Source organism: Notechis scutatus, chromosome 1 (genome assembly GCF_049901735.1).
Source record: "Notechis scutatus isolate UNSWTSFEM ecotype Mainland chromosome 1, rNotScu1.2, whole genome shotgun sequence".
Classification (NCBI taxonomy): Eukaryota; Metazoa; Chordata; class Lepidosauria; order Squamata; family Elapidae; genus Notechis; species Notechis scutatus.
Genome location: NC_142009.1, coordinates 229,420,101 through 229,437,949, shown reverse-complemented (window position 1 = coordinate 229,437,949; position 17,849 = coordinate 229,420,101). Strand labels below are relative to the sequence as shown.

Below are 17,849 nucleotides of genomic sequence, written 5' to 3'. Positions count from 1 at the left end.
GTGTCCAGAGATTGATAGCTCTTCAGAGGCAGGTGAACGCACATATTCTCAAGAGATCCACTTTCTTCAGCAAGGGACAAGCCTTGGCTGTTTTAACCTATCTATGAAGCTCTTTTTCGAGGAAAAAATTTCCATACCTCTTTCTTGATCAAACCTATGACTCTACAATCTTCTCATCTTGGCAGTTCCAATACAGACAGAAATCAGGACAAGAACAGTGGAGCTGCCACTTATCATCCTTGGTAAGTTGCTCATTTTGCACCATTCCCTATTCTGTTTTTTAATTTTTATTTATTTGCTTATTTATTAAATTTGTATGCCACCCATCTTGTTGTCTGAGGTGACTCTAATGTCTTAAGTTCAATGTCATCATCATCTGCAAGATGGCCTGAGAAATGAGAATACAAACAAGGGTGAAAGTTACCCTTCTATTCACCTGTGGTAGATTTTAATGTACATCCAGTACCTTTGAAGCAAACATAACTATTAATACGTATTTGCAAATGATTTGTCAGGATGAATTAGTTTTCCCATTTTCCAAGTGCCAGTCAGTACATTATGATCTGTAGAGATTCTCAGTCATCCAGGTCATGGTTGTCCCAAAGGTGCTTTTCCAGGAGGTAACTGGACTTTCTTTTTTTTCTTTTTTGAAGATGTTTCGCTTCTCAACCAAGAAGCTTCTTCAGCTCTGACAGGACAGTGGGGAATGGAAGGATTTATATTCCTTGGAGACAGCTAGACCTTTGCATCCTTTTAGAGGGTCATTGAAGCACTTGGAGGTTTATCTGTGTCCTCAGGGTCACCTGAGTAGTTCATCTCAATTATAGACTTTTAGCTATAGAATTTGGGATGTACACCCCTTTGAATGGTGTGAGAGTAGGAATGGATTTCCAGAGAAGAAATTGCAGACTACGGGAACCAGGAACACGACTCAGATGACCCTGAGGACACAGATAAACTTCCAAGTGTTTCAACCACCCTCTAAAAGGATGCAAATGTCCAGCTGTCTGCAAGGAATATAAATCCTCCCATTTCCCACTATCCTGTCAGAGCTGAAGAAGCTTCTTGGGTTAGAATGTCATTGCCCAGAAGATCACTGGTTGCCCTCTGCCCTCTTTGGAAGAGCTTTATAGCTCCCACTGCCTTAAGAAAGTTCAAAACATTCTTAGATCCCTCTCATCCTGGGCACCCTTTTTTTAAACTACCATCTGGCAGATGGCACAGAATAATAAAAATAAGCACAAATAGGCTGAAAAACAGCTTCTATCCCAGGGCAGTAGCTCTTTTGAATTCTGCTGTAGAGTGCAGTGTTGGTGTGGTGTCGGGAGTTTTCGGGTCAATGTGTGGAGTGTGAAGGATGTGTGTTTGTGTTTATTTTCACGGTCATGATGTGCACTGAAGATGGTGTTTGATTTTGTTGTACAAGGTGCAATGACAATAAAGTAAACTAACTAACTAGAAGCGAAACATCTTCAAAAAAAGAAAAACAAGAAAGTCCAGTTACCTCCTGAAAAAGCACCTTTGGGAGTATATTATGATCTTAAATAGAAATCACGGATTCATTGTCACCACCACAATTCTATTGAACGACAGATGCCCATATTGTGAAAACATACAACGACATTATTTTCTTAGGATACAGAGAGGAAGTAATGTTTTTTTTTTTAAATCACTGTCTAGCAAAAAAAGCATGCTTTGTTAACTCTTGCACAAATGACTTCCTACAAACATGTGACAAACAAGTAACTAGAATACAGCATTAACAGCAATTTCTTTTTTTAAAAAAAATCAGCTTTGAGGAAAAAGAATGGAGAACCGAGAATCATAAAGGGTGGTGACTTATCTGAGATACTGGAAAGACTATCCTTGAACTATATATAAAGCCCTTCATGAGTGGCCCTACTCAACAATGGCAACTGCAATCTAGGAGAAGCCTTCTTCTTCCACTGATGTGCTGCATTTTTTTTTTAATGTTCTCCGGATAAATAGTAGAACTTGCAAAACCAAATAAAATACTTTCTAAATATGTTTTCAAAGAGTTTAAAATGTCAGCCGAATTATTGTTATTCTGCTGTTCTTGCTCTATATTCTGCTTCTGCTTTTTGGTTCTTGTTACTGAAACCAATATTGAGTTTTGTGGGAATTTAAATTAATGCATTTCTTGTGGTGTGAGGTTTCTATGGCCTAGAGCAAAGAAAGCTTTATGGATCTAATTTTTTTGACCTGCTATTTTGATCCAAACTTGTTCCTCCCTTGTGGTTCTTCTGTACTTACAGAATTCCCCACCAAATTATTTTCCATAATTGCACAAAGGAGGAAAAGAGAAATTTTTGAGGAGATTACAGATTACACTTCTACCATTTACATCTTTTTCATTACATTTATTCTGCATAATTTGGTTGAGATAGAACCTAAGCTTTTAAGTTGTGATTCTAGATAAATGGGGAAAAACAGAGAAGAATTTTTATGAATTCAGGAGTAGAAATTTCCTGCCTTGCACATCCCTCTGAAAAGAATTTTCATTACCTGGTTTTGTACGTCTGTTTCAAGCAGGAGTTGGGGTTATGCTTATATTTACTGCCAACTGCTATTTATGCCTTAATGGGACATCTAATTAAAACTAAGAGGTCAGGTCACCACTTTGTTCCAAAGAAGTATTTGCTTGATGGTTCACAACATATGACAGGTGCTGAAGTACTGATAACTTTACCAGCTTGTGAAGATTTTTCCAAATCAACTATGCACGAAGATAAAGCAGTGGAGCATTATGACGGTCCTTTAGCTTCCAATTAAATGAGCAAATGAGGTGAAACAGTGAAAAAGTAATGAATTACTGATAATGGAATCCTATATTCCAACTTGTGCAGGATGACCATGTAATTAACAAAAAGAACAGGCAAGCTGAAGTGAGTTTTAGCTCTGTATATTAACCTGTTATTTAGTAAGCAGCAGTTTCCCTTTACCTGTTGACCTCCAAATTGTTGGGTTTTAATTTCTATAGCCTCCTTGCACCATGCTGGTTTGATCTCCAACACATTTGGAGGGCAATAGATGGGGGGGGGGAAACTACTCCAGTATAATGTTAGAAGCAAAATAAAAGAACATTAAGACATTTTCCATGAGCTAACAAGTCTTCACTTCTTCAGGTCTTCATAGTTTCAGCTGTGAACTTATCCCAACTTCATGGGAAATGCTAGAGTTCCTGAATATTCCTCCTTGCATTTAAGATCTATTGCTAGCTGTGGTGGTGAAAATATGCCTCAGTTTTACAACCAATTGTTTTTTCCAGTAGCTGAACACATAGGCAAATTATTGCTGCCTAATACCATCCAGCCATTACTGAGGCAATATAAAGCCTGCCTATATTGCAGTTATTTTGGGATAATGATGGCTGTAGAAGATACTACAATGTACAAGTGGAGACACGACATAGCTCTGTGTGGTTGCTAGGGAGAAAGGAAGAAAATACATTTAAAACAATGCCTACAATCAATCACCAGGAACAGAATTTTGAAGGTTGTCAGGGAAGTAGGCTTGAGTTGCAGGGAATAGAGATGGTCCTGAAAAAAGCAGATAATTGTGCATTCCTATTCAGCAAGCAAGAAACTGCTAGCATTCCCTCCTGCCATCCACAAGACAGTGTCTTTAAAAAAAACTAGCAGCAACTTGGTCCTTTGGATCAGAGATATCCCTCCCACAGAATAGAAAACGAAATGGAAATCTTGACAATTTCTTTCCAGCGCTCACTCACTGCCCAGACTAGTGTGCCTGGGAGTTGGGGAATTGCAAGAAGCCACAAAGAATCAGAGCAGTTCAGAATCATTACACCTGTGTTTTAAAGTGGAATTGCAGAATGGTGTTCATTTGCCTGGCCCTAGTCAAAAATCAGAATGGAACGGTTGCAGTAAAGGACCTCTAAATAGAATGCTATATCAAGTCAGGTTCTGAAACTAGGGTGTGTCAAGAGTTCCTCAGAATTACCAAACTTCACCCATGAAAATGGAAATAACCATTTTTTTGGCTATTTCAAGTACATCAGAGCTGATTCAGAAATAAGTTTGCCCAGCTGCTAAACACAAATGATTGTGTAAAAGCACAAAACTCTAGAACCAATTTTGAAATAGTACTAAGAATGCAATCCATATTCAACTTCCCCTACTTCTAAGTCTCCATAGCTTGATTCAGTCCTTTCTATGTTTATGCTGCAGATAAAAAAACCCATCCCATTCCCCTTTTGACATGTGAACTTTTCAAACTGAAAAATCAAAATTAAAAGGACATTAGTTTTATCACAATCTATGTGATAGATTGCTTTGTTTTATTGTCATAACATCTCAAACATATCTTAGTCCTGTAAATTATTTAATACAGCATTTCTCCTGGGATCATGATTTTTTTTTAAATTAAATTTGTACCTCTAGAGGTCTGTGGCAGGAGGTGACATTTTTTTCAGTTGAAAAATCTGTTTCTCAAAATCCATCCCACTTGCCTTGTTTCAAAAGTTCAAAAAGCAGATACTCAAAAATTACGAGACTACACTGTTACGCTGTGATTCTGTATTGCTTAGTCTTTGGATTATGAATATTTATTCATGCTATTGCATGAACTGCAATAGCAGCAGTTAAGGTAAACATAACAGATACAGTAAACATAACAGATACAGAAAACATAACAGATACAGAATCATAAGATGACCATGTATAGGTGTGTTAATTAAACTTCCCAAACAGAAGGATATATTTGCACCATACACATAAAAAGTGGTAATTCAAGAATATGAACAGCATTATTTTAGACTGGTGTAAATTTCTATAGTTTGGGAGCCTTCCTGCATATTTTCCCACCTTCATTAAGTGTAAGGACTAGTAATGTGATCCTCCAGAGCAGGGGTATCAAGTTCATGTCGTCACAGCGGTGTCACGTGTTATATCGGGACTTCCCCCCCCCTTCGCTAAACCTGGCGTGGACGTGGCCAGCACATGACGCATCCAGCCTGCAAGCCGTGAGCTTTACAGCTCTGCTCCAAAGAATGTTGTATTCTAATTCTCTCCAACACATCATTTTCCTACCCAATGAGGAGGATTCATAGAAACTTCAGCCCAACGTTAGAGAACAACACATTGACCATTACCCTTTTGTCATATCAAAGCCTCTGTTTATTTCAAGTAAAATGTGCCTTTAATATACTGACTAGATCATGGATTTTCTTATTTTCTATTTGGATTACTTTTAGGGTAGGAGCAATCATTCTGGATGTTTCAGGAGAACTGTACGGCAATGCTGGATTTTATGTTTTTGGCTTTTCCCACTCAACCACAGTATCAGTCTTTGCTTTTCTTGGGCATTAGCACAGTTTATGCAATCATAATCACAGGTAACACACTGATTATATTAGCTGTCTGGAGGAACCCTCACCTGCACACCCCTATGTATTTCTTTTTGGGTGCTCTCTCTGTGATTGAACTTTGCTATACAGCAACTGTGGTTCCACAGATCTTGGTGACCAGCTTGAAGAAGAAGAAGTTCATCAGTTTGAGGAGCTGCTGTACTCAGATGTTTCTTTTCATTGGACTAGGTAGTGCTGATTGCTTCTTGCTGGCCATCATGGCCTTTGACCGTTATGTGGCTATTTGCAAGCCTTTGAGATACATCTTCATCATGAGTCAGCAGCTATGCATTCAGCTAGTAGTTGTGTCATTGCTTATTGCTTTCCTGATTTCCCTGATGCTGGTATGGCTGGTCTTTCATCTCTCCTTCTGTGCTGAGGTTGGAATTGAACACTTCTTCTGTGATGTGCCCCCTATATACCAGCTCATAAGTAACAAGACTGAACTCAGTGAAGTTGGGATACTGCTTTTAGGGGTAATGGCCATTGCAGTGCCTTTCATATTGATCTGCATCTCTTATGTGTTCATCACTGTTGAAGTGCTGCGGATACACTCAGCCAATGCTCGTCGAAAGACTTTTTCTACTTGCTCCTCTCACTTAGCTGTGGTGGCCCTCCAGTATGGTTGCTGCAGCTTTATGTACTTGCGTCCAAATGCTAACTTTTATCCAAAGGAAGACCAGCTACTCTCCATGGTCTATACTCTGGGCACACCATTACTCAACCCCATAATCTACAGTCTAAGGACAAAAGAGATGAAGGTAGCCCTGAAGAAAGTCCTCAGCCACTGAATTCTTCAGAAGGATTAATTATCCCACTAACTGCCTAATGTCCTTTAGAATGGACATCCTTAAGACTCCTAAAATCCTGCATCACAGCCAACTTGCCATGGCCAATTTACTCTGGACAACTCATCATGGCCAACTCGCTGCGGGCCACTAATATCAAAGAAATGGTGGAATAGAATCATTAAAGAAAGGATGTAAAAGCAGGGAGAGAATGAAATGTGAATGATAAAAATTAAAATATTTTTATTTTATTTTAAATAATTAAATTGAATTGTTAAATTGTCCCATGGTGAGTTGGTCATAGCAAGTTGGTTGCGGCGAGTTGTCCCATTCCACAACAGTAATGCAGCTCCTTCCTTGCTCTTTGATTTTCTTTTATAACCACTATTTCCAACAACTCTTTAATTATTTTCTCAGCTGAGTGCTTAGACTAAACCAAACTGGTTGGAGGATTTGCAAAGGAGAATAAGGAAGCATTAAAAAACCCAATGAGACTAGCCTGCCTCACCCTCGCCAGCAGAAAGGGCATGCTGTGGTGGGCCCCATCAGTCAAGGAGTTCCTTCTCTGTTGTGGCTCCTGTCTTTTGGAACATCTTACATTCCCCCCCACCCCCACCCCCCACAAGGTGAGATCCATACTGACCCTCCTGACCTTTTGTAAGTTTCTAAAGACTGGGCTCTGCCAGTTCGCCATGAGCCCCAATGAAGGGGTGGTATCACTCTGGAGGTGGCTCCTTATCACAGGGAAAGATGGGGGTCTTCTAATCAGAAGACCCCCACCTCTCCCTGTGTTCTTTGTGCTCCCTTCTCCCCATCTTTTAATGTTACATTATTGTTGTGTCGTTATTGTTTCTCTCTTTTAATGTTAACTACTTTTAATATTTGTAAGCTGCCCAAAGTTGCCTCTAAATGAGATGGATGGCATATAAATGTACTAAATCATAACATAAAATATAAAACATAACATATCACATAACATAACAAAATGTAACATAACATAAAACATAACATAACAACATAAAACAATGTAACATAGCATAGCATAGCAGAACAGAACAGAGCAGAACAGAACATCATGTAACGTAGCATAACGTAACGTAACACCTTCCTTGAAGTGAGGAAGGGGGCAAATCCTACAGGAATGCCACTGATGATAGTTTCCATTAGCAGCATCTGTGAAGGTGGGGAGGATGGTTCAAAAAAAGTCAAATGGCAGCCTTGACTATACATTTGGAGCCCTGCCACCTTTTATGTGCATTGCATGCCCAACCCCTTTAAAAAGAGACAGGGTTTTGATCAAACAGTTGTGGCAGCCACCTTGAAGCTCTTGCTGGACACAGCTGTTTTCCAGAAAGTGGCCTGTAAGTTAGTCCTTCATTCCAAGGAAAGGAATCCTAAGAGAGGCATCGTATGGTAATTCTGGATTGTTCTGCTGTTTGCTTTCTTATTGAAGCAACTGAGACAATAGGAGAACAGCTGGTATGAATCTCCAAAGAATTGGTCAGCTCCGAGGCTGAGCCTTTTCTCAGAGCAAGGCGCTGTGGGCAAAGAGGTTCAGAAGACCCTCTTGTGCCCCAGAATTAGTTTCTGCAGCCACCTGACCCACAATGCCTTGTTCAGAAGAAAGACCCTTCAGAATATGGTGTCTGTGGCAGAAGTGATATTCAGCAAGTTCTGACCAGTTCTGGAGAAATTTTGAGTAGTTTGGAGAACGGGCAAATACCACCTCTGACTGGAGATTTTACAGTCTCCTTCCCCAGCCACGCCCACCAAGCCACGCCCACAGAACCGTTAGTAAAAAAATTTGAATCCACCACTGGTCTGTGGGCAACAGCACCTGCATTGCCTCCACTGGGAGACTTCGTTTTACCCACTTCTCCCTAAATGATAATTGTATCAGTAGCTAAGGGTGGAGCACTTCTGTTTGAGAATCAATAGAAAATCTTATCACTGTTTTTTTTTTTAATGGCAACGGGGTGGGGGAGAATAGTAATGGAAAAAAAGACAACCATCCCATGTACACTGAAGCTGTCACTAATGTCAGGCATTGTGTTAAACCATATTTTACAAAAGTATAGTTTGTTTGAATAATCCAGAATTGGTTAGCTTTTTGTATCATATTACACTCAAAGCAAACAAAGCCAGTTTAGTTAAGAGTATACTGACTGAAAATAAAACAGGGAACTTTCTAACTGTCTACATTTCACTGCCGTGGCAGTCAATAGGTTGTTGGTTCAGATATGAAAACATTAAAGATAAAAAAGCACCCATCTGTCAAATCAAATGTATCAATCCGTTACTCTACTGGGAAAAGACAATTAAAGCCAAACAAAATCAAATGCTAAAAAGCCAGTCATGAGAAATAAGAAGTACCTTTTCTCAGGTGAGCATTTAATAACACTGGACATTTTTTTTTCAAAAGTTTTGGTGATTATAATAGACCCCTTCAAACTAAACACAAGTACAATTTCAGAATGACTGTATCACAAAGGAATCTCGAAAAATATTAAATTAACTTTTAATGACTATAATGTATTTTATTGCATAATGTTTCTAATATACTGCATGAGTTCAGCAGAACTAAAAATGTTTTGCTACTTATTTTCATTTGTACTTAGTGTTCTGTGCATCTCGCTGCAGTATCCAACAATAGTCAGCCATCATTCATGGATTCTAGTTGCCCGGATGCTATTTTTGCCCTGTGGTGATGTCCTTATGAAAACTTTCACCATGTGTGTCACTGATTGCACCTAGATTTTCAGGAAAGAAGCCTAAGTGTGAATGCAGAAAATGAATCTTCAGTGACATGTTGTGCTTCATGATCTTGCTCTAAGAAGGTTGTCAACCAGCTGAATATAGTTTGGTGCTCTGTAGTTGCCAAGAAATTTCTCAACAATAGTGGAGGCAAACATATCGTTGTTGGATCAAAAAGTGGTTCACATGCCACATTTTTCTGTCCTGGAACCAAATTCTTTCAGAGTGACGATTTCTTTTTAACGTAATATGACTCTTTTGCAAAGTGTCTTATTTGTATGAATATATAACAACAGTACTTTGTATATCCAACTGCATTCCAAGCAGGACCAAATTTCCTCAATGTTAAATTAGGTCTGATTATATAAGTATAAAGTAATTTCCAATTAAGACCTCTGACTGGAGTTTCATCATTTGCTTAGCCTTTCAAACATTTTCTAGATCCTTTAAGTTCGATTCATACCAAATTTAGGTGCTGGAAAGGAGCTGAAGAGAACTGCATCCTGCAGTGAACTGATTTGGATGATGATGATATCCCACTTGGCTCAATATGCATTATATTAAAAATGAATCATTTCCTAATTATCCAAGTAATTTACAATCAGGAAAACAGTGGGGAGAGCAATCAGTCCAAAAAACATGAGAGCCTTAGATTCAAATAAAATGAGACAGAAAAATTATTCTTTTACAGTTGAAAGAACATGGATGTAAAAGGGTAAAATATTGTTATTCATTACATTTTCATACTGTTAAACTTTTTAGATTCACAGAGGCTTACAATAATCCTAAACATCTACTGTAAATCATATTGTGCAGTACAATTTTATTAAGACATTATTTTTCAAAGCAAAAGATACAATATCTATACCAAATAAACAAGAGATTAAAAAAGTAAAGTTCAAGATAACTATCCCCAAAAGCCTTCAACAACTATCCCCAAAAGCCTTCCACAAGAAAAGACCCTAATTTCTGGCAGACAGTCACCCAAGGACTAACCTAACTTCTAGGTGGACATTGTTTCATAATATAGTTTTCAAGGCTTAAAAATCATGAAATCACTTCACAAAATCTGTTTAATCTAAGTAGCTTTATTACAAGAGGATTCTTCAGTTAATTACAGTTGGAGGAAACAGTTCTGATAGGTACAGCATAGGACTTTAAATCATTACTAACATTTTGATGAAATTGAATAAATAACTTGAATAAAGAAACCTGTGGGTGGTATATAATATGATTATTATAGCCATTAATGCTGATCAATAAATAGACCACTGAGTTTTGATTGAATTGGCATGGCTAGTCTAGTGAAAAGAAGGACCAGGAGAGACATGATAGCAGTGTTCCAGCCAGGGGCTGCCACAGAGAGGAAGGGGTCAAGCTATTTTCCAAAGCACCTGTATGTCAGACAAGAAATAACGGATGGAAACTGATCAAGGAGAGATTCAACCTAGAAATAAGGAGAAACTTTCTGACAGTGAGAGCAATCAACCAATGGAACAGCTTGCCTTCGGAAGTTGTGGAAGCTTCATCACTAGAAGCTTTCAAGAAGAGATTGAACTGTCATTTGTCAAAAATGGTATTGGGTCTCCTGCTTGGGTGGGGGGTTGGACTAGATGTCCTACAAGGTCTCTTCCAACTCTGTTATTCTGTTAATTCTAGTTTACTGTGGTCTTCAAAGGGAAGTCTCCTGTATGTGCAGGGCATTCCAGAAACCGTATCTCTAAATGACAAAGGTATGAGTTGCTATAGCTATAGTGTCCTGATCTAGGAAGGGCTGCCTTTCCTAATACTGTAGATGTTAAGTAAAAACAATGGACTTAAAAATTAAATATATTTTGGGATAACAATATATTATTAATGTTAAAATAATTTTGATGGAACAGAGAGCTTTTTATGATGCAGGAATAAATACATTTGTCTTTAGGAGTCTATGGATTTAAACAAGTATACTGTAACGAAAACGCAAAGTGATTGATAAAAAAATTTCTAATGACACAAAGCAAAAAGACTAGCTAAAGCTACCCACATTACCTTTAAATTGCCCTCCCAAATCAGATCATTTTGATGAGTTCAGCAAATTGTGACATCACTCTTTCACCTAATCCATAAATCTCACAAATGAGTAGAATCATTCTTACTTAAATGATAAAGAAGTGTATCATCCTGTATTCAAGAAGATACAAAGAATGAAATGAGCCTTCCTTTATGTAAACTCCGTTCAAGACCAGTTTCCACAAAAAAATAAAACAATGGGATATGAAAGTTGATTTGCCAAAAGTCTAACAGATTGCTCTTGAGACCAAACACTAAAATGTCTGCTTGAAAGCCAATACCTTTACTTCCATATCTGAGCAGATCACGTCAGACCTAATGTTCTCATTGCCACAACCAGAAGTGCTGCTGTAGCTACAACATCACACGGGGACATCTTTTATAGCCAGCAGTGTTGCACTTTGGTGATTTCAGCTCTAAGCTTAATGACTTTAATTCAGGGAAAATAATTCACAAAGTGATAAATGTACTACGGCATTTACTTCAAAATACTGTAAGCCTGTCCTATTGTATGTAGGGCTCCTGTGTTTATTCAGTGGAACAGGACCCAGGACCTCTACTCTAAAATTCTTCAGTGATGATACTGCTGATCATAAAACATGCAATGATGTTAATTTGGAATAGCTATGGCTTGTAGTGTTTAGTATATTACTCACCCTTGCTTTGGCTCTCAACTTTGGAGTAATTTTATTTTCCTGATAAAACACTTAATATTCTCTTTGGAAAGGAAAAAAATAGGATATATACAGTAACAAAAAATGTTTTCCTACCACTATCCCAGTGATTTCTCATTTGGCCCAGCTATTTTCCTGATAACAATTTTGCACAAATGATCATCCTATGAAATGTTTCACCACCTATAAAAATGGGTGGAATCTCCAGTTAAAATTAAGCAGTTGATTCCATTCTTTGTTTATAATCCCAAGAAATTAAATAAACAAGAAATAAATTATTAGTCATTCTGAGCTCATCTTGCTTTCCCTTAATCCTTCCCTAACCCATAATAATAATAATATGAATGCTTATTTTATTGCTGATGTCACATTACAAGAGGCTTTTTCTTGGAAATAATTCTACAGAAAGCAGTCTTCACTTCTGTATTCCTTAAACTGTAGATTAGAGGGTTAAGGACAGGTGTGACTATTGCATAAAAGACTGACACCACCTTGTTGAGGTTGATTGAGGAGGTAACTTTGATACGGACATACATAAAGAAGAGTGTCCCATAAAAAACAGCCACTACCATTAAGTGGGCAGTACACGTTGAAAAAGCTCGTTGCCGTCCAGCCAACGAGTTAATTCTGAGCACTGTAATGATAATATGAACATATGATATTAAAATAACCAAAGAGGAGATCAACAATACCAAAAGAGAGACCAAGAAGTCTACTGATTCCTTCAGTGAAATGTCAGTGCAGGAGAGAATAAGGAGTGGTGAAGCATCACAGAAGAAGTGATCTATCACATTGGGACCACAAAATACCAACTGTGACATGAAATAAACAGGCAGCACTGGGGTAAGAAAACCAGTTAACCACGAGCCAATTGCCAGAACCAGACAGGTGTTTCGGTCTACAATCTCATGATACCGCAGAGGGATACAAATAGCCACATAGCGGTCATAGGCCATGGTTGCCAGCAAGAAGCATTCTGTACTGCCCAAGAAAGTGAAGAGGTAAAGTTGAGTCAAGCAGGCAGAGTAAGAGATCTTCTGACCTGCTGGGTATCCAAACCCAGCCAGCATTTTGGGCACAGTGAGAGAGGTATACCAAATGTCCAAGAAGGAGAGATGGATGAGAAAAAAGTACATGGGGGTGTGTAAGCGCTTTTCTGTTGCTACCACTAAGACCAGGATGCCATTTTCCATCAGGGTTAGCAAGTACATGATTAGGAAGAAGACAAAGAGAGGCAACCATGCCTCCTGGATGCCTGTGAAGCTTACCAAGACAAATTCTGTTACCAATGTCCAATTTTCACGTGGAGGCTGCATCTAGGAGTCAACACAGAATCGTTAGAATAGTAGGACACAGAAACAATAGTGGGAGATACATTCTTCGCATTCAGGATTCTGAATAAAATGTAACGAGACTTGAGTTTTGCAAGTTGTCTTTCCATTCTAAGGGATGAAAGAAATGCACTCCAAAACAACAACACCCGCTATGAATAGAATGATTACCAGTGAGCTGAATGCATTTAATTATCACCTCAACTACAAAACACACTGAGTAAATTTATTTCTTTATTAATCAAATGTGTATAAATCTTGTACCAAGGGCTGACACATTATAGGGAAAAAATGAAAGCAGTTCCTGAAAATCCCTTGCAAAAACTGAGGCTTATTTATTTGGTTTTAAGTGAAGCTCCAGCATTCAAAGTCATCTATATGCAAGGGGGAAGGGTCATTTTCCATATTGCATTTTCAGTCATTATAAATATATGACTTGAATAAATTACTGTGCATATATGATATCCCTATGTAAGCATTCTTTCTGTAATCTTTACACATGGCCAGAGAAGACTTTAAGAGTTTCCATAGAACAAGTATCATTGTATTATAACTAACCTGTATGCAGCAGCTTATCACAAAATTTATATCTCTATCGCTTTAATTTTGGTTGAAAACTATTTTGGTTTTATACTTTTGAATGTATTCGTTCACTGTTTTTAGCTCTGTTGAATGCCACCCAGAGTCACTTGTTTGTGAGATGAATGGTTATATAAATTGGTTTAATAAATAAATAATAAATATATTGCAAAACTTCCAGGTGAACCATTACTTATTAGTTCTTTCCTGGTAGCCATAAAACTGGCACCGGGACCTAGAAACAAGAAAACTAAAACAAAACAGGCACTAGCTTTATCCAACCTACTATATAATTCCTTACTTAGTCATCCTTCTGTACCAGTCTTCTCTAGCTCGGCGGGCTCCAAAAGTCCCCATTATTGGTTGGAAAAATGTATTCTAGTATAGCCATATTCACTACTCACATTTCCAAGAGATGGCTCCTGAGGTCTGCTTCTGCTGCTATTCTCTGAGAGGGGGTTTCAGGGATGCAGCTTGGCACAATCCATCCTCCTTCAGCCACATCTTTGCCTTTGAATACAACTAACTGGTGGTTGTGGACCAAGAGGAGACACAGAACTTGTGTGTATGTGTGTGTGTAAGTTTAAGCAATAAAGACAAAAATATATGATTGCTGCAAAGCCTCCCTATGATCCTGATCAGGGAATGGGGTTTCTAAGAGACACCAGGAATTATCTAATGAGTAGCTAGGGAACATCAGGGCATACAGAGGAGACACACACACATACAGGTCCTTACTAGACTGCCTATACATTTCATTTTCAAATAGTAGCCAAAATACAAATCCGTAAATATGTAGAGGGCATAATTTTTACTATCAGTCATTAATGCTATTGCAGAATACTTCATTATTGTATATAGAAAACTAAATTCAATGTAGCCAGACCTTCACTTCAAAGAACTGATTGAGATGTTGACATGAGCGTAGAAAGCTATATTTTATGTGGTGAGACCATCGGTGTATCTAAGGCAGGGTCCACAGTTGTCTTTTTTAGGTCAAGAGCCATACTCCTCATGTTAGCCAATAGTCCCTAGGCTGGCAACAACTTTCCAGGACTTCTGTCCAAGATTACCATTAGCCGTTCTGGAGTTTAGAGAGGCCTCTTAAAGAGTGGGTATGCCATCAGTTCCTTTAAGGAGGTGAAGATGCCTCCTTTTTTGAGACGAGTTTATAATATATATCCATGATGGCGAACCTATGGCACGCATGCCACAGGTGGCACGCAGAGTCCTTTGTGTGGGCACGTGAGCCCCAGCCAAACTTACCTGCGCTGCACATGTGCATACCTCCCAGCTGGTTTTTGGCCCATTTGAGGCCTTTTACGGCTTCCCAGAGAGTCGAGGGAAGCCTCTGCAGCCTTTGAAGGCTGAAAAACAGGCCTGTTTCATCACTACTGGTACTTCCCATTTTGTCACTTCCGATATTTGAAAAACGGGCCCATTTTTCGGACTCCAAAGGCTGCAGAGGCTTCCCTTGAGCCTCTGGAAGGCCGAAAAAGGCCTCAAAAGGGCAAAAAATCAGCTGGGAGGTACATGCATGCACAGTGCAGGTAAGGGGGTGACGGGGGATGTTGGGCATGCGTGTGCAGGGGGGCAAGGCGCATTGCACTGTGGGTGCCGGCACACGCACGCTTTCGGCACACCACAACAAAAAAGTTCACCATCACTGTTATAGAGCATTTCTACACAACTGTATACATCACTCCTCACACAATATTCTCCAATTTCACACCAACTGTGGTATGGCCTAGTCCAGTGATGGTGAACCTTTTTGGCACCGAGTGCTCTAAAGAGAGTGCATGCATGTGTGAACTCACTGGGGATGAAACCCAGAAGAGGAGCTTCCCAGAGGGCATGTGCATGCCAGGAAATGAACTTCCAGTTTCCAGCACACACTTCCGATTTCCAGGGCGCATGCGCACACGACAATTAGCTGGCCAGAGCGCATGTGCATGCCAGAAAATGGAAGACCAGCTCTTCGATTTCCGGCACTGCCGCATGCACAGAGGCCAGCTGATTGTCATGCATGCCAGAAACCCAAAAGAGGAAAGGACAAAGCCTTGCGTGCCAGGCGACATGGTTCTGTGTGCCACTTTGGGCATGTGCGCCATAGGTTTGCCATCACAGCTCTATAATGCTAGAAAAATTGTAGCCCTGGATACCTGAAAATACAGTATACCAAGATGAACAAGATTGGATTTCTACTCATATGAGATTCCTAGTTTTTCTTTATAAGCTTTTCTGACTTTGATAACTACAGTGATGAATAAATGCATTAAAATATTAAATCAACAAGATAATTATAGAGTTGTGATTTAGAGCCAGAGCAGAGACAAATCTCTAAAGAGATAGAAAAAAAGGGTGGGGGGACTTATTTTATTTGAGTTAACAAGTTCCCCAATGTTGCTGCCAAGTAATTAACAGGGGGAGGCGGGGAGAAATAGAGAAGATTGCAAGAGAATAGAAATTTGTATGACTAAATCTTTCACCAATTGTCTATGCAAAGTCTTTCATTCCTGGAAGGAATCCTTTACCATAACTCTAGACACGTGATGGCAAACCTATGGCACGCATGCCAGAAGTGGCACACAGAGCCATCTCTGCTGGCACGTGAGCCGTCACCCCAGAGCAGGTCCACTACGCGGGCACGCCTGACACCTGCCCGCCCGCCAGCTGATTGTCGGGTAGCTGCCGCATATGTGCGGGGTGTGTGACATGCGCAGATGTGTGTGCATGCGCATAAATGTGCAATGCATGTGGGGGGTTATGCGTACATGCACAGGGAGTGTGGCCCCCCTGCGTGCATTGTCTTCTGGGTGCTGACATGCGTGCATGCACGTGCATGTGTGCATGCGCACTTTTGGCACGCGAGGACGGAAAGGTTAGTCATCATTGCTCTAGACCGGTGGTAGTCAACCTGGTCCCTACCGCCCACTATTGGGCGTTCCAGCTTTCATGGCGGGCGTTAGTGGTTTTGTCCCCTACTTTATAAATCACCATTATTGTGGGACCGGTGGGCGGTTAGAGAAATTTTTACTAGTAACAGAGATACAAAAGTGGGCAGTAGATATAAAAAGGTTGACTACCCCTGCTCTAGACCATAGATGTGTTTGCCAATCATTAATTCAGGAGTCACATCAGACTTTGTACACCATGTCAAGTGCACAAGTGAGAGGGCCTTTTTTGAAAAGAGGTTTCAGGGATCAAATGGACACTATAAGCCCTTAAAAGGCTTACAGCTCCCATTTTATCTCCAAATACCCAAAAAATGCAAACCGATAGTACAAATATTGTGTGTATGCATATGTATATGTGTATGTGTGTGCATGTGTGTGTGTATGAATGCATGTATATATATATATATAAATTTGTTTTCTTAAGTTTTCACGGGTACTTACATGTATGGTATTCAGCTTTGTTAGGGTATTTTCCCACGTCATTATAGTTGTGCTTTTAATGTTGTAGCAACGTTTCAGCAGAATCTCATCTGCCATCATCAGGCTTCTGTATTGTGTTCGTCTATGAGTCAGGCTTTCACAGCTGTTTCTGTTTTAAATTTGGTGCTAGCCTACGCTATGCCAGAATGGTTTTTTCTTCATGCAGATTGGTTGGGAGTCTTGGTCTGTGTTTATTGGTCTTGGAGTTTTCTGTGTTCTGCTTGATTGGTGTTTCTAATATCTTCTGTCTGTTTTGTAGCATTTTTTGTCTTGATTGGCTGGCAACATTGTGTTTCCTGTATTGGAGGCTTTAGTGCAGCTTGGCTCCGAGTAAATGGACGGCTATCATTTATTAGGTAGCTAGGTTTCATCTGAGTGCCTGGTTGGGGTGTGTTTGAGCTGGAGGTATCAGGGGGAGTCTGTTTGTGCCCAGATGTTTGCTTGGCTTGTGGTGTGGAGATTTTTTTGTTTGAGAGTGCAGGCTTCCAGATAATTGACAGTCTGGTGGAGTCACCTCTTCTATTCATGCTTTCAGGTCTTTCAGGCACCCAGATGAAACCTAGCTTCCTAATAAATGATAGTGTTAGGGTTTGAGGATTAACCCCTAGAAGAGTATTGCAGCAGTAGTCAAGCCAGGCAACCAAAGGAGATATAGATTTTGGGAGAAAGGCACATCTAAAGTGTTATGTAGTGCTAGTGCCCAATTTCTAGAACATGAATGATGGGAGAAATTAGAACAGGATGCCAATAAAGATGTAATTATTGAATCCTATAGAAATCCCATTAGTTATCCCTGTAACTTTAAAAATAAAGTAAAGAGACAAATACAGGATGAAATAGTGCCCATA

The 17,849-nt window shown here is 39.5% G+C and overlaps 2 protein-coding genes across 2 annotated transcripts; one reads left to right on the top strand and one right to left on the bottom strand.

Annotated features, from left to right (window-relative positions):
* The first annotated feature begins 5,253 nt into the window (after nucleotides 1-5,253).
* LOC113422661 (olfactory receptor 10W1-like) lies at nucleotides 5,254-6,177 on the top strand. Its single transcript, XM_026683783.2, has one exon. The coding sequence runs from the start codon at nucleotides 5,254-5,256 to the stop codon at nucleotides 6,175-6,177; it is 924 nt and encodes a 307-aa protein (XP_026539568.2).
* A 5,842-nt stretch (nucleotides 6,178-12,019) lies between these two features.
* LOC113422671 (olfactory receptor 6Q1-like) lies at nucleotides 12,020-12,970 on the bottom strand. Its single transcript, XM_026683792.2, has one exon. The coding sequence runs from the start codon at nucleotides 12,968-12,970 to the stop codon at nucleotides 12,020-12,022; it is 951 nt and encodes a 316-aa protein (XP_026539577.2).
* Between the last annotated feature and the right edge of the window lie 4,879 nt (nucleotides 12,971-17,849).

What these genes read in the sequence shown, in the direction of transcription:
- LOC113422661 (XM_026683783.2), top strand. Translation starts at nt 5,254, where the DNA reads ATGTTTCAGGAGAACTGTACGGCAATGCTGGATTTTATGTTTTTGGCT.
- LOC113422671 (XM_026683792.2), bottom strand. Translation starts at nt 12,970, where the DNA reads ATGCAGCCTCCACGTGAAAATTGGACATTGGTAACAGAATTTGTCTTG.